The 24,333-nt window shown below is 41.7% G+C and overlaps 1 protein-coding gene and 1 pseudogene across 1 annotated transcript; both read left to right on the top strand.

Annotated features, from left to right (window-relative positions):
- The first annotated feature begins 3,189 nt into the window (after window positions 1-3,189).
- LOC141758587 (5-hydroxytryptamine receptor 3A-like) lies at window positions 3,190-13,090 on the top strand. Its single transcript, XM_074620153.1, has 13 exons — window positions 3,190-3,676; window positions 4,109-4,186; window positions 4,355-4,393; window positions 4,682-4,729; window positions 5,305-5,465; window positions 7,552-7,596; window positions 7,736-7,845; window positions 8,460-8,629; window positions 8,799-8,944; window positions 10,193-10,403; window positions 10,524-10,670; window positions 10,849-10,934; window positions 11,374-13,090. The coding sequence occupies exons 1-13, from the start codon at window positions 3,550-3,552 to the stop codon at window positions 11,599-11,601; spliced, it is 1,596 nt and encodes a 531-aa protein (XP_074476254.1). The 5' UTR covers window positions 3,190-3,549; the 3' UTR covers window positions 11,602-13,090.
- A 2,150-nt stretch (window positions 13,091-15,240) lies between these two features.
- On the top strand, window positions 15,241-20,540 carry LOC141758848 (5-hydroxytryptamine receptor 3A-like; annotated as a pseudogene).
- The last annotated feature ends 3,793 nt before the right edge of the window (window positions 20,541-24,333 follow it).

Genomic DNA, 24,333 nt, shown 5'->3' with positions numbered 1-24,333 from the left:
TAAGCAGGAATATGACAAGCGCCATATCCAACGCCAGGTGCTAGAACTGGAACTGTGGACTCTCCAGCCGCAAAAAACACAAAGCTAAGACTCAGCGGACAGCGAGAAAGTAAGAATAAACTTATTGGAGGATGTTAAAGCTGTAAAAATTAGATCCAGCATACAAGAAAAACATATAACTCTACATCACACATTCAAATTGACCAAGTACATGCATTTCCTTATGAAAAACATTGTTTTGCAAAAATTGTTAAAACTATCATAATTAGATCCAGCATGCCAGAAAACATATACACTCACCGGCCACTTTATTAGGTACACCTTGCTAGTACCGGGTGGTCTTCTGCTGCTGTAGCCCATCTGCTTCAAGGTTGGACGTGTTGTGCGTTCAGAGATGGTATTCTGCATACCTTAGTTGTAACGAGTGGTTATTTGAGTTACTGTTACATTTCTAATATCTCGAACCACTCTGCCCATTCTCCTCTGACCTCTGACATCAACAAGGCATTTCCGTCCACACAACTGCCGCTCACTGGATATGTTCTCTTGTTCGGACCATTCTCTATAAACCCTAGAGATGGTTGTGCGTGAAAATCCCAGTAGATCAGCAGTTTTTAAAATACTCAGACCAGCCCGTCTGGCACCAACAACCATGCCACGTTCAAAGTCACTTAAATCCCCTTTCTTCCCCATTCTGATGCTCGGTTTGAACTTCAGCAAGTCGTCTTCACCACGTCTAGATGCCCAAATGCAATGAGTTGCTGCCATTAGCTGATTAGCTATTTGTGTTAACAAGCAATTGAACAGGTGTGCCTAATAAAGTGGCCGGTGAGTGTAATTTGACACCATGATCACTCAAATCGATCAAGTAGATGAATTTCTATGAGATAAATCATTATCAGCAGGTCAATTTGGCACCCATTTGGAAAAATGGCCGCTATCTTGGATTTTCAAGTGGCCAATTGTTTATATTTGCTAAGTGTCCCCTTGGCAATCATCGTGCCAAATTTGATGCTTGTATCACTATTTGCACAATTTGATTGAAAAATGTATGTTATCCGCTCCACTACTATCCTAACTGCTGGTTCTGGTAGTACTCAGCTCTGTTGGAAATGTACACTCTGCTGGAAGATGTACACTCATAGATGTTTTCAACACACTTGTTTTAGCAAAGCTGATGAAGAAATATGTACTTGGCTGTTCAGATATATTTAGTCCTTCAGTTAATTTTGTTTGCATGTTTTACGCTGTGCTACATCAACATCTAACGTATACACAGTATGAACTGGTCTGGTTGTATTGTAAAATTCTAGTACACTAATATGACATCTAATATTTACAAGTCTTTAGCGTGTAATATGCATCTTTCTGTATAACAGGCTGCGTAGATTCTTGCAGGAAACTTAAAGATCACTTCATATTTTCTTCTGAGGAAATGAAGTGCAATGTAGTTAGTGCTGTTAGCTTCAGCCTACATTATGTCATAATGTATTTGTTTGATGTAACAGTTCTCTAATCTGTTGTATGTACAGTACTCGCTTTAAAAACATATACCGCACAAATAAACAACTAAATCTCTTTTTTCTCCTAATACAAAGACACACATTCTTGTTTTTGTCAGTTGTGGGGATCACTGTTTTTTTGGTCACTTGTGAGGTCCACCTTTTTGCATGGACGCAATTCCTGGCGTGCTTGGCAGTAAATGTTATTTTCATCTTCTTTTTCATCGCTCTGTATGCTCATTAAGGAATCCATTGGTACCAATTTTGTCGCAAAGGAGGCTAAATAATTATCCAAACTTGCGCTAAATTTTGCAGAGGAAAAACTGGCATGGCCTTTTTCAAAGGGGTCCCTTGACCTCTGACCTCAAGATATGTGAATGTAAATGGGTTCTATGGGTACCCACGAGTCTCCCCTTTACAGACATGCCCACTTTATGATAATCACATTCAGTTTGGGGAAAGTCATAGTCAAGTCAGCACACTGACACACTGACAGCTGTTGTTGCCTGTTGGGCTGCAGTTTGCCATGTTATGATTTGAGCATATTTTGGATGCTAAATGCAGTACCTGTGAGGGTTTCTGGACATTGTTATTGTTTTGTGTTGTTAATTGATTTGCAATAATAAATATACATATATACATTTGCATAAAGCAGCATATTTGCCCACTCCCATGTTGATAAGAGTATTAAATACTTGACAAATCTCTCTTTAAGGTACATTTTGAACAGATAAAAAATTAACTATGGACAATCATGCGATTAATCGCGATTCAATTTTGTAATCGATTGACAGCCCTACTTTATAGCCAATGTTGGTCTATTATATAAGGTAATTCACATCTAGCACCACAACCTCTTAAACAGTTTGTAACATGTACAGCTGGATCAAAGTTAACAAGAGCTTCCACCAGAGGGGACTGTTATACTAAATTTCAGTCAACAACATTTGGGCAAAACTGCTTCTCAGTTGAGGCAGGATGTGTTTCTTTACCTCTGAGTATCAGAGAGTGCAGTTCTTTTAAACATTTTAAATTTAGACTGAAAACAATCAGGTCTGTAGTTATTGAGTTATAAGAGACACTGTGGCCAGCATTGGTACTGACTGGTTGTCTGTTTGGAAATGTTTGTACTGATGAATTGTCTGTTGTTAATGGTTTTTGGATTGCTGATAGTATGTCTCCCCAGTGGGATTTTAGTATTGTTCTTCTGTTTTTTTGCTTCGGGGTAGGTTATTCATTTTTGGTTTGTTTTTTAGTTTTTAGATCGATGTTTTATTGTGTTTTTCTTTTTTTATTAGAAAGTGTAAGGTTTTGATACAACTGATCTGTAATCTCTGTAACCTGTGGCTGCTCAGGGACTACAGATAACATTAATTACTAGCTATATCTGGTACAATATATATATTGTGCATTGTGCATTCTAATATATAGTAGATACTTATTCCTGTAGCCTTAATTATAGAAGTCTTGAAACTTAAGACACATATCTTGATTTATGTTGTCAGTACTTGTATTAGTTATTATAGATGCTGTGCTATTGTGGTTGCTGTGGTTTCTCTCTCTATCTCTCTCTCTCTCTCTCTCTCTCGCTATATACAAATAAATTTAATTTAATTTAATTGTCTGTTTTTAACTATTTTGTCTGTTTTTGGAAGCAGTTTTTGTGTGTAGTAGTAATAAAACTTAAAGATACGTTACTGGTTTAAACTGCAAAACAAACAAATAAATAAATCAAAAGCAGCGACTGTGTGGAGCACAATGTTTTGGTGGTAAAAGAGGGCAATAGGAAGTGCCTTGGAAGGGATACGAAAGCTTGGCACAGTCACACTTGAGATTAATTGTTTATTTGTAGTAGATAATGTAAATTGTACATTGGGAAATCAAACAACAACAACAGTGGAAGCAAGAATTAAACAGCTTTTGGGTTTGATAGCAAAACTGCCCACTGCCTAAGTGTCGAGGGTGTTGTCAGTTCCTGGATTTGTTGCATTAGGCGTGTTTCTACCATTACGCTAATGAGATAAAATAAATAAATAAAGTGTTGGTCATGAAATCTGCCCATCCCTCTTCCAGTACAAGGCATATAATTACTGCAACAAGGGGCAGGGATCAACTGTGCAGACCTCTCACAGTCATGATGCTTGCAGGTTTCATCTCTCTGCTCCTCCTCACAGGTAAGCTGGAACAATTCTGTATCATGTATGCAGGTGTGAAATTTCTTTTGCCACCTCAACACAATTGAGGTGAATGGAGTTTTGTTTGGGATACGGCATAAAAAAAAATAATAAACCAATACTAATAATTATAATACAAGCAATGTCTTTTTCCTGAAACTCTTCACAGTGTGGATAATTCAGCGCAGCGGGGACACTGTTCCTGGAAAGAGATGCTGCTGTTGAATTGTTTAATTTCCATTTTACAGTCCTAGAGCTCCACAAATTAAAATCCCATTCACCTCCATTGTTTTAGGGTAGAGGCAGATACCTCAAAACCAAAACAAACTACAGCACTTTCCGCAGATACACTTATTCATGCAGTGTAGGGATGTCGTCGATGTGTGTGTGTGCATGGAAATAATTTAAAGAGCTTATACTCTCTTCTGTCAGGTGGAATTACCTCCAGTTACTCGGAGCAACCAGAGCATCTTGATGATCAACATAAATTCAATCAGAGCTCTGTGGAAAGTATGTACAGGAAACAAGCACTCCAAACGTGCACAGTAATTATGTGTATGAATATTTACTGATGTCAAAAGATTGATAAGATTTCAACATTGTGTTCTGAGAGGTTTAACAACAATTTAAACTGTAATTGTTGAATCAGGGTAAAAGCTGTTTACTTCTTTTTGTTAGATGGAAGTACCTTCAATAACTCAGCAGAGCTTAACAAAGGTATGTACACAGTAATTATTTATATATATATATATATGTATATTAGATATTTATTCCTGTAGCCTTAATTATGGAATCACAAAACCAGGTAACACCCACCAGACCAAAGGGAGAAAGTATTCAGTAAATCTGGTTTATTGAGTTATTTTTTTTTTTTCAAATCTAATGATTTAGGATGTCAAAAAATGTATAAGATTTCAAAATTGTGAAATTGTGCTAACTGTTTAACAACACTTTAAACTGCTGCAACTGAATCAGGGTAAGAGTTGTATACTTGTTTTTTGTCAGGTGAAAGTACCTCCGATTACTCCGAAACATCAACAGAGCTTAACGAAGGTATGTACACAGTAATTATTTATATATATATATATTAGATATTTATTCCTGTAGCCTTAATTATAGCAGTCTTGAAACATGTCTATTTTGGATGTTTTTTGAAAGTTTTTGTAGTATTAATAAAACTAAAAGATGTAGATGTTACTGGTGTAAACAGTAAACAAAAAAAGGTATTTTAACAAAGTGTATGAGATGTGTGGACTGACGTTAGATGCATTTGGACAACATGTAGCGGATGCATCTCAAATGGAGAGCCCTGTTTAAACCTAAATGACTGCAAAAATGCTCACATTTAAAAATCATCAGTGGACTGATGACGTAAGAAAACCCTGCACTTCTGCCAACGCCCAGTGGACATCTACCCACAGACTGTTGTTTGTCATATCTTCTAAATTATAAATAATTAAGAGCACATAGAGTAAATCTGATCTCCAGACAAACATAAGAGCTCTTCAGTTCTAATTGAAAGCAAAAATAAGAGCATGGAAGTTGGTAATTTGTTATTTTTTCCCTTTTTAAGAATACACTCTTGATAAATCTCTGATAGAAAATGTGTCTTAATATTCTTCCAATAGATTCAGGGGACTCTAAGAAAAAAAATTGCAGTTATCTGGCTGTTTTAAACCACCTGAATCTGAAAAACAAGGAAAAGTACTTCATGGCCCGACCTGTTGAAGACTACACAGATCCTACATTCGTACACCTCCAAATGGAGATCTATGGCATCCTAGATGTGGTAAGTTTTAAATTATGCTTTATATCTTCTTAGGGCGTTTTCATATTAGGTATGATTGATTCGTGCCGTGTCAGAGTATGATTGCCCCCCCATCTCCTCTCCCCCGCCGCTCAGCTTTCACATTAGTAAAGTTGTTCTGTACCCGAGTACACTGGCGTCATCATCCACGTGTAATTGTTTATGTTGAGATCAGCTGTTCTAGTGGTGGAGCATCGTAAAACCCTTCATTCAAACTTGACAGAAACAAAATAAATTGTCGTCGTTAGTCTTTCCAACAATCACCAACTCTGGTTTGGTCGAAATAAACTCTTATGTCCCAGAGTTTGTGTTAAAAATATGCCGGCTCTACGCGTTGGCCAAAAACAAATGAACAATTCTTTTGTACTGATACTTTTGAAAGTCTAACATTAGTAGTACGTTCTGCCTCCAGGAAATAGCAATATAGTATTTTAATATCTGACATTCTGCTTTTATACGTAACCAAACTAACTTCCAGCCATATTAATGGAAGCACATTCAACCTTAAATAATGTTACAAACTCACTCAGAACTGTGTGACAGAGTGTCGCTTGCTTTAAGTTGTGTGGGTGGCGATTAATTAATGTTTTCCCCTCTGGGCTTTTCCTAATGAGGCCGTTCAGTACTACCAATCTGTATACTTGACCTAACTTGGCTGCTGCTGACAAGCTCTCTTACATACTCGCTGCCTTTGACACTTGTCATACATGCCGATTGCAGTATATCATTAGTGTGCCTTACACATAACGGCCTGAAAGGTGCGCAACATCAAACACTGGAAGACGTAGCTGCCTTGTGGTGTGATGTAGCCCTTTGACTCAGAAGAATAAAAGCAGCTTTATAGTGTTATTAGGTTAAAGGGACTGTTTGTAACTTCTTACACGTATAAATCATTGCGGGTCGGTGTCCCATGCGCGCTTGTGTGTGGCTACGCTGTTCATACTCAGACTCCAACAAAACTACACAGAAGTACCGTAGCTTTGGTCTCCAGGGCCGGAGTCTCTGCTGTTCTCTGCTCCTCTGCTCCTCTGCCTGCCTTCACTCACACACCGAGCGCATTCTCGCTGCTGCAGCTCCTCCAGACCAACAGAGGTTTCCCGTGTCTTGTGAAGTGATGGGACTCCGCAGCGAGAAACGTTATCGTCTCCGACCAAAACTCCGGTGTCTCCCCTGTTCCCTCCGACCGCGGTCGGGAGGCTGAGGCAGGAAAAGCCAACACTAGGATCAGCAGTGATTCATGGAGAGACCTTCGTCTGGTCAGCTAACATTACTGCCAAGCAGCTGAAATATAGAGTGATATTGTGGTTTTAGATGACGTGTGTCGCCTCACTGTTTTGAACGATGCTCGTTCATGTCTATGTAGAGCGAGCACAAGCGCGAGCCCGACGCTGACTTTCGTTGACTTAACAGGTGTCGCTGTTAACAAGCAATTTCTGATTCCTACAAACAGTCCCTTTAATGAAGCCGTATCGTAAATTGGGTTTACTCAGGTGCATGTCATTTCCTGATGCTCAAATCATAACATGGCAAACTCAAGCCCAACGAAAATAAAATGACAAACATCAGCAAAATATTGCCCCCCCCCCCAAAAAACAACAACAACTGCCGATGTACAATCGCCAATAGCTGATATATTTGTCCAGTCGCCCAATCCTAGCACAAATGTCCACTTGGACTCAAGGATGAACTGATTAGATTTTGTTGTCAAAGGTCAAGGTCACTGTGACCTCACAAAACAAGTTTTTTGGCCATAACTCAAGAATGAATATGCTAATTATGACATTTTCACACAAATGTCTAGTAAGATGAAATTATGATGACATTTTGGACAGATATTGATAAAAACTGTAACTTGACTGGTTGGCGAGGCATATAACCACGATGCAGTAATTCTAGTTTTCCCTCAAAGTTTAATATGAAGTCTGATGTTTGAGAGCTTGTACTGTATCTTACAAAACCGGCATAGTGCTAAGTTTAATAACAGCTTTGCTGTGTGTATGATCTGCTACCGATTGGTAATTGTGCAGCTGGAAAGATTTTCACATATACTGTATTTCTTTGCTCATAGAGAGAGATTGAACAGACTTTCGTTCCTTACATTTGGATTTATATGGTGAGTTCTCCCTGAGCAGTTTCTGATCATTCTCACCTGTTCATCAACTCAAATTATTTCTTTTAAATTGCATCTTTTCATTTTTTCCTTTCTCTTTCTCTTCTTATTCCTTGCTTCTTGATCGCTTCCCTCCCTCTAGAGCTGGATGAATGACTACATTAGGTGGTATCCACCTGACTTTTGTGGACTTCAAAGTATAGTAGTTCCTACTGAAGTATTGTGGAAGCCAGATCTAATCATTGAAGAGATGTAAGTTTGAATGTATGTATATGCATGCTCTCACATTCACAAATCCACATACACTCACAGCAGTAATTGATTATTGAGTGTCATGTTATTGTTTAGAAATGATTCGGGCTGTCAATCGATTAAAATATTTAATGACAATTAATCGCAAATTAATTGTTTTTTATCTGTTCAAAATGTACCTTAAAGGGAGATTTGTCAATTATTTAATACTCAACATGGGAGTGGGCAAATATGCTTGCTTTATGCAAGTGTATGTATGTATGTATTATTGGAAATCAATTAACAACAAAAAAAAGAACATGGCAAACTGCAGCCCAACAGGCAACAACAGCTGTCAGTGTGTCAGTGTGCTGACTTGACTATGACTTGCCCCAAACTGCATGTGATTATCATAAAGTGGGCATGTCTGTAAAGGGGAGACTCGTGGGTACCCAGAGAACCCATTTTCATTCACATATCTTGAGGTCAGAGGTCAAGGGACCCCTTTGAAAATGGCCATACCAGTTTTGTCGCGCCAAAATTTAGAGTAAGTTTGGAGCGTTATTTAACCTCCTTCACGACACGCTAGTATGACATGGTTGCTACCAACACTGTGTGTGTTTGTTCTCATACAGGACCGAGAAGGACAAGGCCCCTCCGAGTCCTTATCTCACCATTTCAAGTCACGGCCGCGTCGAACTTAGGAACGACCTGATGCTGGTCAGCACCTGTAAGATGCAAGTTTACAAATTCCCCTTCGACATTCAGAGCTGCAACCTCTCTTTCAAGTCTGCCGTATACCGTGGTGAGCCTGTAACCTCTTGTGTTTAAAAGTTTCTAGATATTCATCTAAATTGTGTATGTATTGTGCTTGAATGCATGTGTTTGTCACATGAGCACACGCCAGCACATACATTCCTTCTTTGTTGACCTGATGAGAACCCTAAAGGTTTTATTTTTATTTTCCACCTCAGATACCGAAATGGAGTTTCAAATCGCTGTTTCACAGATCGCTGAGACTCACAAGGTGACCCAGTACGAGTGGATGTTCATCAACATGACAGTCGAAAATAAAACTGTCAACAATTTGTTTTACGACCAAAGCATGATCGTTTACACTGTAAGTATTGAGTATATTTAACTGCTAAAACTTGCAAGTTAAAGGGACTGTTTGTTACTTCTTATACGTATAAATCAATCCGGGTCGGTGTCCCATGCGCACTCCCGTGTGGCTACGTTGTTCAGACTCAGACTCCAACACAAACTACACGGAAGCACCAAAACCGCAAAGTTATATCTAGTGAAGCCCGTCTTGCAAAACAGTGTTGGCCGCGGTCGGAGGACACGGGGGAGACCGTAGCTTTGGTCTCCAGGGCCGGAGTCTCTGCTCCTCCGCCTGCCTGCTTTCCTTCCCTCACACACTGCGCTCGTTCTCGCTATTTCGCTCCGCTCTCACGTGCATGCACACAAACTATACACTGCAGAAGAGTTAGTTTAGCTCTGAGAATATCTAGTGAATGTACAGTGGACGTTTGTGCAGAAATAAATGCTGCAGCTCCTCCAGACCAACAGAGGTTTCCCGTGTCTTGTGAAGTGACGGAGCTCCGCAGAGAGTTACGTTATCGTCTCCGACCAAAACTCCGATGTCTCCCCTGTTCCCTCCAACCGCGGTCGGGAGGCTGAAGCAGGAAAAGCCAACACTAGGATCAGCAGTGATTCATGGAGAGACCTTCGTCTGGTCAGCTAACATTACTGCCAAGCAGCTGAAATATAGAGTGATATTGTGGTTTTAGCTGACGTGTGTCGCCTCACTGTTTGAGCGATGCTCGTTCATGTCTACTTAAAGCGCGCATAAGCGCGAGTCAGATGCTGACTTTCGTTGACTTAACAGCCACAGGTGTCGCTGTTAACAAGCATTTTTTTTATTCTTACAAACAGTCCCTTTAAGTTGTTAAGTAAATACTTTGAAAGCTTCTTCAACCACTGCAAACATGAGCAGAATACCTTTTTGTTGAAACCTGGATGCTACACATAGACTGTATATAGATGGATGACGTGTCTCCGCTTACTTCCACTGTACAAAAGTGAAGCCAAAATATCCCGGATACAGGAGCTGCCATCTTCTCACGTCATTAGGAGCCAGAGTCTGCACAGTAGTGATTGGGGGGGCTGGAGCCACGGTATCGAGGTCCCACCCACGGGAGCATCACGGTAGCTGTTTGCCACCAGGGGGCGATCGAGATGGTCTGGCTTCACTTTTTGGGGAGCTGTCATGTCGTCCATCTTTATATACAGTCTATGGTACTACATAGTTTCATTTGACGAAAGAGTTGGAAGCTCAATCCCCTGATCCTAAAAAATTTCACAGATCAAGATGAGGAGGCGGTCTGTCCTCTACATCGCCAACTTCTTGGTGCCCATAATGTTCTTCTTTTGTCTGGACGTGGCCTCCTTCCTGATCTCAGAAAGCAGCGGCGAGAAGCTCAGCTTCAAGGTCACTGTGCTGCTCGCTGTCACCGTGATGCAGCTTATTCTCAATGAGATTCTGCCTTCCTCCTCAGACAGGATTCCTCTTATAGGTAAAGATGGTCAGAGTCATTACTTTATTGGAGTGTACTTCATATGAGCAGGAGCAGCACGTATACTGAGTCAATGTGTGGTCATTTGTCCGTATTAATGATGCTGCCTTCTCCCCTCAGCGGTCTACTGCATTGGGATGTTTGGTTTGATGATGCTGAGCCTCCTGGAGACGATTTTGGTGATGTATCTGATGGAGAAAGACTCTGAATCCCAAGACAACGAGGCAGATAAAGACCAGAGCCTGAGTGAGGACTTCAATGATGGAGGTGAAAAGCATAAATCTACAAACCTCTGGATCTCAACTCAATCTACTGTTGTTCAGTTTGCTACTGCTACTATTATATTTTACTGCTATGATTTGAATACTCACAGACACATTTAAAACTTATAATACGTAATTTTGTATATGCTACAACCGTCTTTTTGTCAAACATATCCTTTCAGAGATGAAGAAATGGACTCCCTGTGCTTGTGTCTGTGCTGTGTCTGCTGATGAACCTCCATCTGAACTGCTGTCGGTGGCCAAAGAGGTTAGCATTAGGTTGCGCTTTAAAGGGACGGTTCATCCAAATTTAAAAAAACAAAACAAAACAAACACAAAATAGGAAAGTATAAACACAGTTGACAGTATGTTCTTTGGGTTTATTCAGAGTGACAGGGATTCTGTTTCTGGGAAGAGGTGTTGCTGTTGATTTTTTTTTAGATGAGATTATTCCACTCTTTGATCATAATGAACAAAAGAATCATATTGGGATGGAGGCAGAAATATCAGAGATGGAGATCTAAAAAACCAACTCTAAGACTAACTGCATAACAAGATACCATTAGGTGTAAGTGAGAAAATATGTATGTTTGTAATTTGGATGAACCAACCCTTTTGTTCTCACCCGGAATGTAAAATGTAGTAGTTTTCAGTTTTATACAGTCCATAATCTCGTTAATTACCAATCTACTAAATCTCTCCTGCAGGGCACCAGCAGCCAACTGATGGAGGAGTCTAACGCCTTGGAGAAGGTCTCAGATGAGCTGAGAGAGGTTGAGAAAACACTGATTCTGCTCCTCAGCAGCAGAAAGCCCGGCTACTGGACCAGAGTGGCTAAAACAATCAACAAAGTTTTCTTCATTTCCTATGTCACAGTGGCCGTCCTGTTTTTAGCCGTTATCTTTTCAATTTGGATCCATGCAGCTGACAAGTAGTGCTAAAGTTTAAAATGCTCCTTTTAAAGCTAGGGTTGGTAATCTTGAGAAACTAGCAAGAGTACGCTAGATTAAAAAAATGATCCAACTGGAAAAACTCAGCCCAGTGTTGCCAAATCTTTTCCAGTGAAAGTAGCTAGCAGCACTAGCTCCAAAAGTCCCTAAATTTAGCGAGAAAGTTGCCAAGTCAGCAACACTGACAGTCCGTCACTTCAGGACTCCCTCCAAAGCCACTCCCCCAAATTATCATAATGAACTTAAACAATGAGAATAGCTATTGTTAGTACTCAGCTTGTGGAAGAGTCCGGTGCACAATGAGTGCATGGGCAGAGTGCGCGCAAGCAGGCAGGTAGACAGTCAGGAAACTCGTCCAATCATTTCATTTGGGTCGAATAAAATGATTGGACGGGTTTATTACAGTCCTGCGACAGCCACAGATACCGGATTTGTTTCTTTTTTTATCAGAGCATTTGATTTGTTGATTGCTATCAATATGGGATATTTACTGACGTATTTATATCGCAGAAAAAAACGTTAAAATCTGTTAGGCTTGTGTTAACCACAGACCTTATTTCAGGCATTGAACTAAAAGCCCATTCAAAAAACCCATTGACTTTGAGACAAGGGAACCGCAAGTGCAATGCTAAATCAATTCCATGTTTTATGACTTATTCCTGTAGCACTCTGCATTATTAATGTTATCTTAAACTGGACAGACACTGTGTATTGTTATTAATCTTCTACATAAGGGATAATGTACAGCGAGCCGGTCATTGTTTTGAAATAAACCCCGACAGGGTGATAAGGCACGTTACGTCAGGGTCTTGCATCACCTTTAAGGGGTTTATTTCACAAAAACAGTCCGCCAGAGTTCAACATCAGAACTGCGTCCATAGCAACGGTCTACTATAAAGAAATAACAGACCGTAGAACGCCGCGATTAACCAATCAGAATTGTATATTCAACAAAGCCGAGTTATAAATTGTGTTAGCTCACATTACACGTTTTAATCAGCATTACTGCTCGGCCAGAACCTTCAAACTGTTGATGCTGACACTGCACGGATCAATTGGCATTCACACTGATGTAGCCCCCGGTTGGTTTTGTCCAGTGACAATTCCAATAAAGTTTATTAAAAAAAAATGGCCACAAAAACAGAGAAAGGCAGCATTACTTTGTGCAATTCTATTATAAACAGAAAGTGGTTTGTTCTGACATATACACATCTAACACACATACTCTGTATTAGCCTGCGACACCAGTCTGGTTGTATTATAAAGTTCTAGTCATACATATGCCTGATATGTAATATGCACAATTCTAGTGTTCAATGAGTGCATCAAATACATAGTGAAATATATTGAGATTTGAAGTGTAGCTCTTTTAAGTTTCATTTGAGGTTCTCTTCTGTGGAAATGCAATGTAGTCAATGCCTACTGTTTAAGTGTTTTTATTTGCTCATCCATTATACTAAACATATTTACCAAGTGTTCATTTTGTTGTGTGTGTGTTTTGAGCTGTTATCAACTTTCCACTGTAGTGACGCAGAGCATGCGTTTTAAATCTCCGGGCTGCAACGCCAGGTCCCATTCACAATGAATAGAAGCCTTTCACTGTCCCAGCTTTTGAGTGCGTACGAACGGCCTGTTTTCTAGTGCATCGTCTTCTTCACCTCATTAAGGTGTACTAAGCCTTAAAGCATCATTGGGCAAAAAAATCCATAATAACCTTTCAGCATGTTGTGATTCAAGTGGTCTAAAAGAAAATGCTGCAACTCCTCTTGGCTCTGTTTTCAGGCTTTGGAAAATCGAGCTTGTGACGGGAGACTTTGGCCAGTGGCCTGGGGGCAGATCAGGGGCAGATGCAGAGACCTCAGGCGGGCAGCCATGGGGTTGGACAGGGACGGAGCATGAGACCCTAGGTGGACAGTCTGAGGGCAGAGGCGGAGCAAGGGACTTAAGGCGGACGGCCTCGGGGAAGGGCAGAGGTAGAGCTGGTCACCTCAGGCGGAAGGCCTTGGGTGCAGGGAAGAGGCAAAACCTGGGGGCAGGGCAGACGGGTAGAACCTCTCCGTAGGACGGAGAGCCGATGAGCAGGAGACAGGACCTCACCGGTGGTCGGCGGCGAAGGCAGGAACCATCTGGAGCTCGAGAAGGAGGCTCCTCTGGAGGACGACTATGGAGGCGGGACCCCTCTGGAAAACGAGCAGGAAAATGCAGAGCAGATGAGGTAAGTGGAAGCAGGTGTGTAGATGGGTGTGGCACTTTCGGTAATAGGGCAAAGAGGTAAGGAAAATAGTAATGCATAGTCTCTGAGAAAATGGGAACGTGGCTGAGTGGAGGGACAAAGGAACAAACCATGACACGAGGATTAAGATTTACTGGTTGGTTTGTAGAGAGATGATAAGAAATGAGGGAGAGAGTTACAACAACCTGTCCGAACGTCGGCTTGCTGCATCAGGGCCTTTAGAACCAGGGATGTTGATTGGCTTCTTACCCCCCAGGTTGCAATACCCTGCCCTTAACCATTTCAGTAAGAAAAAATCAATCACCAAGCTTAATTCTTTGTGAAAATGGAAGCAAAGTATGTCATTCTAAAGTGCATTTGGTTTGACAGCATAATAATACGCCCAGTGTGGTAGATATCGGCGATTCCTGATATTCCCTGCATTTAGTGTTTCAACTGTAAAAAAAACAAAACAAAGGGTTGGTCATTCAGTTTGCCCAGCCCTCTTCCAGTACGAGGATAAGCGTGGGGTAATGTTTCCGAACAGCACATTTGCTGCACATACCTCCCGCAGACTTTGGATTCTCACTGGTCCTCCTGCTGCACTCATGATGCTCGCTGGCGTCCTCTTTCTGCTCCTCCTCACAGGTAACGTTTCTCTCATCTTCACATCCTCACTGTTGCTCTGAATAATCCTCAGACCTCACTGTGAACAGCTTTCAATGGAAAATCATTTCTACCAAGGAAATAATCTCAGTGACAACTGTTCGCAGTTGTAGAAATGTGGACGCAGTTTCTGAAAAGATGTGTTGCTGTTTTTTAAATGTTTTTTCATGCTGTGAGCGCCACAATATAAATATTATTGAAATGGAAGCAGACAGCTATCTCAAAACCTGGATAAATGATGTCATACCTGTATGCAGAGCTAGAGCCAAGTGAAAAATAAATTGTTTTTTTGGGGGGTGATATTCACTTATTACAGCTTATTGTTAAACTAAAAAAGGGACATCTGTATGATTTCAGAACATGTGGTCAAAAGCTCTTTAAGTTGCTGCAACTGAATGAGGTTTTCAGACAGTTCCGAGTGCTGCTGACCATAATTGTATTATCATGCATTTAATGGTTTATAGCGGATGGATCTCAAATGGAGAGCCTATTTAGACTCTGGCGACTGTGAAAGATCATTTAGCGGTCAAGTAGGTGAGCCAGTACTCCACATGCCTGCCAACCAACATCCATCTGTGACCACAAGTACCAGATATTATTGCAGATATTAGTGAGCTGATGTTTACTATGGACTTCAAAAAGCTAAATTGAGAAGCAGTTGCTAACTAGACAAACATACGGTAAAGGCTCTGAAGTTATAATTTGGTTTCTGTATTTCTTTCTGTTTAAGATCAACTCTCTCATGAATGTGTCTTGATATTTCTAGCTGTGGATGGGGAGTCCAATGAGACAGTGTGCAGCTATCAGGATGTTTTAAACTACCTGAACTTGACCAAAAACAATGAGCTGTACTCCATGACCCGGCCTGTTAAAGACTACAAACACCCCACACATGTATCCCTGGAGGTACTGCTGTATGCCATCCTAGATGTGGTAAGTAAGTAAGTAAGATTTGACATCGTAACTAAAGTTGCTACGAAAGTTTGAGTGATTTGAAGCTTTATGACAGTTTGGGTTGTGTTGGTTGTGCCTTTTTTCACACATATTTCTTTGCTTGTTTTTAGAGAGAGATTGACCAGAAATTCGTTCCTTATGTTTGGACTATCACGGTGAGTTCTCTCTCAGAAAAACTTGATTTGATCCTCAACCGGTCACTCTTTTGGGAAACTCATTTCTTTTCTTTTTCTAAGAACTTTTAGCTTTTAACCAGACTCCTCTGACGTCTGCCCCCTCCTCCTCACTCCTCCAATTTCTGATCATATTCCTGATTTGTGGTGGAATGTAACTAAGTACATGTACTCAAATACTGTACTGAAGTACAATTTTGAGGTACTTATACTTGAGTATTTCCATTTTATGCTACTTTCTACTTCTTCGCTACATCTCAGAGGGAAATATTGTACTTTTTACTGCACTATATTTATTTGACAGCGTTAGATGCTTGTACTTTGCAATATGAATCTTTGCAGATTCAGATTATTAATACAAAATATAAATCAACTAATGAATTACATCTTATTATCATAGGTTGAGCTATCCATCAGTGTAGAAAAGTAATTAAAATGAGCTCCACCATTACCAGCTGCAACATTAAAGCACTAGCAGTGCATTTTGCACTCAGTGGCTCACGTTACCGCAGTCTTGGAAAGGGAGGAGTGAGCGGAGGGGTACTCAGTTGGTTGCAATCTGCACACTGTACCTTTAAAGGTCCCATATTATAAAAAAGTGAGATTTTCTTGTTTTTTTATTATAAAGCAGGCTTAAGTCCCATATAAATACTGTGAAAGTATCAACATGCTCAATCCACAGGGAAATACAGGCAGCCCGTATTCAGAAACTCTGCATTTGAAACAAGCTGTCAGGATTTCTGTCCATTTGTGATGTCACAAATATACAATATTTAGACCCTTTACACAGTTTTAAAATGTAAACATTCTGAATGTGTCCCAGTTTATTCCTGGTTGCAGTGTATGTGAATGTCTTCAGCTGACAGGAAATACACATGGACCAAGTTGTTGCCTTACAATGCAATTCTGTCGAAATGCGCTAAAACAGAGCGTTTAAGACAGAGGGTAAATACAGGCATATTCAGGCCGACAGTATGAGGGAAATAAAGTTTTTTTTTAACATTACAGCATGTAAACATGTTCTAGTAGAAACATAAAATACAAGTATGAACCTGAAAATGAGCACGATATGGGACCTTTAAGTAAAATATCTGAATACTTCTGATTTCCCCCTTGTTTGCCTCTGTAGAAGTGGCAGAATGAACACATTTCCTGGGATCCAAGTGACTTTTGTGGTATTCAGAGTGTTTCTCTTCCTACTGCGGTTTTGTGGAAGCCAGATATAACTCTTGAAGAAATGTAAGTGTGAATGAGCTTTCACATGCACTCACGATCACAAATCCAGTCACAACAGTAATTACAGTAATCGGTGTATCATGTTACTGTTTAGAAATGACACAACAGCTGAAGCATTAGACACTACTTGAGACATAAGCAAACTTAAAGGGACTGTTTGTAAGAATCAGAAATACTTGTTAACAGCGACACCTGTGGCCGTTAAGTCAACGAAAGTCAGCATCTTGTTGCTCGCGCTTGTGCTCGCTCTACATAGACATGAACGAGCATCGCTCAAAACAGTGAGGCGACACACGTCAGCTAAAAGCACAATATCACTCTATATTTCAGCTGCTCGGCAGTAATGTTAGCTGACCAGACGAAGGACTCTCCATGAATCACTGCCGATCCTAGTGTTGGCTTTTCCTGCCTCAGCCTCCCGACAGCGGTCCGAGGGAACGGGAGACGCCGGAGTTTTGGTCGGAGACGATAACGTTTCTCTCTGCGGAGCCCCGTCACTTCGCAAGACACGGAAAACCTCTGTTGGTCTGGAGGAGCTGCTGCATTTATTTCTGCACAAACGTCCACTGTGCATTCACTAGATATTCTCAAAGCTAAACTAACTCTTCTGCAGTGTGTAGTGTGCGCGCATGCATGTTAGAGTGGAGCGAAAGCGCGAGAACGAGCGCGGTGTGGGAGTGAAGGCAGGCAGAGGAGCAGAGACTCCGGCCCTGGAGACCGAAGCTACGGTCTCCCCCGCGTCCTCCGACCGCGGCCAACACTGTTTTGCAAGACGGGCTTCACTAGATATAACTTTGCGGTTTTGGTGCTTCCGCGTAGTTTGCGTTGGAGTCTCGTCTGAACAGCGTAGCCACACGCGAGCGCGCATGGGACACCGACACGGATTGATTTATACGTGTAAGAAGTTACAAACAGTCCCTTTAACATGTTGTTTACAGTCAAATAGTGAATTCTTGCTATTTCTGTGTATGTGTGCATGTGTGTGTTTACTTATATATCAGTGTGTTATCATAAAGGACAGAAAAGGACAAAGCCCCTCCAAGTCCTCATCTCATCATCGACTCCAGCGGTTTAGTCTCTGTTCAGGACGACATGGTGTTGGTCAGCACCTGCAGGATGCATGTTTACCGATTCCCCTTCGACATACAGCGCTGTAATCTCACGTTCAAGTCTGTCCTGCACTCTGGTGAGCCTGTAACTGGTTCTTGTTCTGTGTCCATGTGTCTGTCCTTGTAATCACTTTTACAGTTTATTGTCACCTGAACACACACAAACAGATAAAACCTCAGTTGTTGTTGTTGTTTTTTTCATCTCTCACATCAGTCAAGGAAATACAACTCGTTAACCTGCTCAACTCGTCTGAGGCCACAGATTGGTCGCGTGAGGTGATGCGGACCCAGTACGAGTGGCTGTTCATCAACATGACAGTCACCAACAAAACTGTCAACATGATCGTCAAACAAGATGTGATCATTTACACTGTAAGTATTACTGTGTATCTGCTTATACACGGGTTTCTGTGCAACGTCATCACAGAGATGCGCACGCAGCCAGGGGGCAGAAAGCACATCACGTCTAGCAGAGCCGAGCTACAAAGCAGAGATGACGAGGAGTTGAACTGCAACCAACCGCAGAAAGGATGGACTGAAAATGTTTAATATTTCTAGGGGATGTCATGCCTTTGCTGAAAACAGGAGTTTATGGATCCAGACCTGATGGGCAAAAGCTTTCTAGTCACACAGCGCTAGCGAATTAGCAGGTGATCATGGCGAGCTGTCACGCTCCACAGATTGATAAAAATTAACCGATCAACAACAGGATGATCGACCCAAACTCTAAGGAAATATTTATATATATTTAGTGACTATGTCCTATAACTTAAAAGTGAAGAAAGACTTCGTTACGGCTCTAAATTGCTGTGATGTTACGCGACTACAGCGGAAGGAAGCTCACTCCGGTACCTATGCCGTAATGTTACATTTTGAAGGGAAGCCTTCTGTATGTCTACCGCGGCAGCAGCTCCTCCTCCAACGCAATCACAACAACAAGCAGCCGTAGAAAATAACGTTAACAGTGTAGCATTAAAGCGTGATGGAATTAGCTATCTTGCTAATTCCATCATGCTTTAATGCTGTTGGCCAGCGGCAGCGCTGGCTCCAACGGTCCCTCCCTTTCCCCGCCGCGCCAGAGAAGGACAAAATACCTAGCTAACTCGCCAGCCATCCATCTCCGGAGCTGCGTCCGCTTTCATCCCAGCGAGCTGCGACCACCCTTCAATGTCTGTTCTACTCCTACTGTTATTTCTATGGTCGTTATGTTGTTTGTCAGGAGTTCAACGCCATTTGGCTGTTTGTATTCCTTTAAAGATGAATAATAACAGCGAATGTCCTCCGAGGCTGAGACACAGTTTTGAGCTCTGGGGTATAACACATGTACGCAGTGTAACTGGAGCTGCGGTCGTGCGTTGCTATTGGCTCAATTTCAGCGAGTGCAGGTCAGATTTTACTGCTCATGTGTTGTACCCCAAAGATATAACACGTTGATGACATGTCCTCTTTTCCCCCTCCTTGATCTCCTCGTTCAACCTCTCTTCAAAACAAGCATCCATTTTGTTGTCTTCTTCTTGGCACACCAGTTGGAGGTGCGTACGCCACCAACTGGACTGGAGTCTGGAAATAAACTTATATTCCCTTACATTTAATATCTATTTTTTCACCTTTTCATTCTTTCTGTCCATTTTTTTACATACTACTTTCCTTCCTTTCTTGCTTGACCTGATCTCAAAATATGAAAATCCCCATTATACACTTGAAAATTTGACTTTTCTTTTTCCACGCTGGACTGGTGCAGATTATCTACTAAACCTCATTTCACAGATCACTATGAAGAGGCGGTCTCTCCTCTACATTGTCAACTTCTTACTACCCATCCTGTTCTTCTTTTGTCTGGACGTGGCCTCCTACCTGATCTCAGAAAGCGGCGGCGAGAAGCTCAGCTTCCAGGTCACTGTGCTGCTTGCTGTCACCGTGATGCAGCTTATTCTCAATGAGATTCTGCCTTCCTCTTCAGACAAGATCCCTCTTATAGGTAAAGAAGCTCAGAGTCATTACTTTATAGGACTGTAATTCATATGAGCAGGAGCTCTGAGTCAATGTGTGGTTATTTGTCCACATTAATGATGCTGCCCTCTCCCCTCAGCGGTCTACTGCATTGGGATTTTTGGTTTGATGATGCTGAGCCTCCTGGAGACGATTTTGGTGATGTATCTGATGGAGAAAGACTCTGCATCACAAGAGTGCAGAGGTACTTCTAATGCTACTGTTATTATGATGTCCACCTTTAGTTACTTTCTGAACATTTAGAACTTATAATTCATACTGGATCTTTTTATGTCCTTCCAGAGGAGAAGAAATGGACTCCGTGCATCTCTGATGTGTCTGCTGATGAAACACCAATCGCACCGCTGAAGGTTGGGATTACATTACACTTTGAAGGGCTGGTTCAGCCAAAATTACAAAAAAAGGATATCAAATATTTTCTCAAGCCGTGTTAATTTCGTTAACGAAAACTATGACGAAATGTGTTCGTCAATGACCTTTTTCTCCAAAACCTTTGCAATCAAAAGTCATCAATCATTTGCATTTTCATGCAACATTGGTGATGTGGCATAGCGGTAAAAATAAGCGCCTTTTGCCATAAAACAGGAAGTTGTTGTAACTTCTGCGTACTTTGTCAAATCTTTTCCAAATTTCTTAGGCGGCAATACCGACGTGCCAATATCGACTCATAGTCCCACCCCTAAACTTTATCCCCGCCCCCTTTCATAACTCATGAACCGTTTGTCGTAGACAGTAGAGGGACGCATCATTGCACTCAGCAGAGTTCCTCTTTCATTGCGTCTGGCCGCGACGACCGGTGTCCCGCTAGTACCCCGGGCGTGTGTGAATGTGCAAAGGCCCGTTCATCGCTGCTTGCAGCTTTAATTTGGTTTGTAATCTCGCTGATTAACCACCACCTCTGCAGGGAAGCAGCAACAGCCAGCTGACGGAGGAGCCCCATGCCTCGGATGAGCTGAGGGAGTTGCTGAAAACGCTGGTTGTGCTCCTCAACAGCAGGAAGGAAGAAGGGAAGCCCGGCTACTGGACCAGACTGACTAAAACTATCAACAGAGTTTTCTTCATTTTCTATGTCACAGCTGCCAGTGTGTTTTTTATCTGGATGTTTTTCCACTGGAATGCACACGAATAATGGTGCTAAATAATGACGCGTAAGATAGATGTAGTTCCCATTGTCATTACTTACAAGATTTGCAACCTACAGTAGGAAACCCTTCCTTGTATATTTGGCATGGTCACAAATGAGTGTCAGACTACACAGATGTTTAATGCATTTTGGACGAGCTATCCTGCATCATCAGAACTGTTTAGATATATGTAGTCCTTCAATAGTGTTGTTTGCATGTTTTACAGTATACACAGCATATATTCTGCACAATGCCAGTGTTCAATGAATCCACCAGATACATAATAAAATACATTAAAAAACAAAGCATGCAAGTGTAAGAGAACTTGTATCATGCTCTCTCAGGTTGCAGTATAATGTGGTTAATGCCTGCTGTGTAATTGTTCTTGTTTACCTGTCCATTAAACAAAGTATGAGACTGCATAGGCTACATGATGATTTTCATTATATATATATATATCCTATACACACACAGAGGAGACGGAGGTCTGCAGGCTAACCACCGTGACAAATACATGGTATTTCCTGTGGCTCCTTCACATTAAAAGCCACCCACAGTTTCACCGTTTGACTGCTTTTAATGTGAAGCAGCAGCAGCAGGTTATTAATATTGTAACCTTTATTATGGAGAGGACTGTTTGTGAAACACCTCAAGCCCATCGTGGACAATTTAAAAGAAGGACGTATTTAGTAAGTCAAGTGAGTTGCGAAAGTTCTGTGCTTGCTGACCACTGCTAGCTCCATTATCTTAGCTGTACCGTGCAGGGAGCACGTGTGGGACCGTCGGCAGGCCGCGCTGGACGAGCAGGCCTTGCCGGAGATTCTTCGCTGTGCCAGGACGCGGGGGCAGCCGAGGGCTCCAGTCTTTCAGGAGGACAAGAAGAAGTAGCCGAGGGCCAGGGCCCGATAGGAGGCAGCATGGAGGCCGACGACGAGCAGAAGTGTGAAGGCGTGCCGGGACATGGGAGAGAAGAGAACGGAGACGAGATGGTTCCCAGTCTCAAGGGTGATGTCGACGACATGGAGAAGATAGGCATGGAGGATGGTGAAGCCGCTGAGGGGGATGCGGACAACTACAATGCTGACCAGAAGAATAAGAAGGGGGTTGAGAGATGGCAGTGAGCCACAAACACACTGTTCGTTTCAATGACTTTGTTGCTTATGGTTAACTGATTTATTTCAAAGTTGTTATGGTTACATGTTCTGTAATTTTCTATAAGTTTCTACAATTTTCATGCTACTTTAATGGGGGGAGGTGGAATGAGTGAAGATATGGATGGGCATGTTTCTTCTTGCAGTAGCGCCTGGGTTCAATAAAGTGTGGTGGGCTCGGTCTGGATGCAACCCTCGACTTGCGGGCTCTAGACGCGACCCTGGTCTTGCAGGGCTGTGACGGATTCGACCCTCGACCGCACTGGGGTCTTGATGGACACAACCCTGGTCTTGTAGGGCTCTGACAAACTCAACCCTGAACTTGCGGGCTCTGGACGGATACAACCCTTGAACACATGGTGCTATTATATGTACGGGAAATGTGAATGTGTATATGAATGCAACCGTATGTATGTCTAAGTGCTACGTGTATCAGCTACCTCTGGTGTACGAATATAGTGAGACATACTGGTTGGGGATGTGCAGATGTGTATGGGGGACAAGAAGGTAACATGATTTGTCTAAGTGCTACGTGGATCAGTTATCTGGTGTGCGAAAATAGTGTGACATACCTTGTTGAGATTGTGCAGTTATGTAAGGGGTACATGGAAATTGTTCACTGTTGTAATTATTTTTTTGTATCCGCTCGGTTACAATATCAACAGTAAGTTAATGCAGCTCTGATACGGTGAAGCAGGTTTTAAAAACTGTGAGGCGGGGAGAGTTGAAGATGGACGTGATGCATGAGGCGTGAGAGCGACCGGTAATAATCATGTTGGTGCCCTAACAATAACGGAAACTTAAGTTATTCTAGTTTAACCCGCTGACTTGACCTGTTCACCAACACAGTCAGCAGCTAGCTACAGGCTGTGACACAGCTAACGGTGGCAACTGAGGTAAAAACCGTTAGCGCCGATTAGCGTCAAAAGTCAACAGTCTCACGGCAGTACGTGAAATAGTCACGAAATTTAATCTATTTGATTTGTGTACATAGACACAAATTTACTTTTTTTCGTTACGCTAGTACGACTTTCAACAACCTATTTTTGTGCGTTCTCCTGCGAGTGTCCGGCAACACGAGACGCACGTGTCAATTTCCAGTTATCAATTACACAGGATTACATTAGAGCTGCAACGATTAATCAATTAGTTGTCAACGATTAAATTAAAAATCTAAATTCTCTGATTCCAGCTTCTTAAATGTGAATATTTTCTGGTTTCTTTACTCCTCCATGACAGTTAACTGAATATCTTTGAGTTGTGGACAAAACAAGATATTTGAGGACGTCATCTTGGGCTTTGGTAAACCATTTTCTAGACCAAACAACTAATCGATTAATCGAGAACATAATCAACAGATTAATCAACAATGAAAACAACCATTAGTTGCAGCCCTACATTACATGCATGAATCTCTTTCCAGTGAAATTATGGAATCAACCGGCGACTTTACTATCACAGTACAAGGTACAGTATGTGCCTAAACCATTATTTATTCTTCACCAAATTATAATGTATCTTGTCAAATTAACTGAGCCGCTCTTCAATATTTCCAGGTATGCTCTTTCAACTGCAGAAGTACACGATGGAGTTCATCTGGTTGGGAATCACTGCCTTAGACGATAAACGGTTGGTTAGTTTGCCCTGCCCTCTTCCATTACGAGGATGACCGCTCATCGGGTAATGTTTCCAGAGAGCACATTTGTTGTACAAACCTCTCACAGACTTTGGATTCTCACTGATCCTGATGTCATGATGCTGTCAGGGTTCCTCTTTCTGCTCCTCCTCGCAGGTAAGGTTTCTCTCATCCTCACAGCATCCCTGTTGCTCTGAATAATCCACAGACCTCACTGGAATTAAGTCTGTGGCTCATCAAGAGTAACAGTTGGACACTGATGGTTTCTGAAAAGAAAACCTGGACAGACTCAAAACTATCTGCATACCACTAAAGGTTGAGTGAGATATTTAGTATAATGTTTATTTCTTTGTTGAAACTGTTTGAAAGAGATGTTAATGCAAACTTTAGGATCATTTTGGAAAATGCAGTTTGTGGTGCTGGTGAATGCTGGGAGGTGTGTCTAA

Source organism: Sebastes fasciatus, chromosome 20 (assembly GCF_043250625.1).
Source record: "Sebastes fasciatus isolate fSebFas1 chromosome 20, fSebFas1.pri, whole genome shotgun sequence".
In the NCBI taxonomy this organism is placed as follows: Eukaryota; Metazoa; Chordata; class Actinopteri; order Perciformes; family Sebastidae; genus Sebastes; species Sebastes fasciatus.
The sequence above is the reverse complement of the archived record's forward strand: the minus strand, read 5'-3'. Positions and strand labels throughout refer to the sequence as shown.

What these genes read in the sequence shown, in the direction of transcription:
- LOC141758587 (XM_074620153.1), top strand. Translation starts at nt 3,550, where the DNA reads ATGAAATCTGCCCATCCCTCTTCCAGTACAAGGCATATAATTACTGCA. An exon ending in ATCAACAGAGCTTAACGAAG is followed by an intron (nt 4,730 to 5,304) that starts GTATGTACACAG and finishes TTCTTCCAATAG; the next exon opens with ATTCAGGGGACTCTAAGAAA. An exon ending in TCTATGGCATCCTAGATGTG is followed by an intron (nt 5,466 to 7,551) that starts GTAAGTTTTAAA and finishes CTTTGCTCATAG; the next exon opens with AGAGAGATTGAACAGACTTT.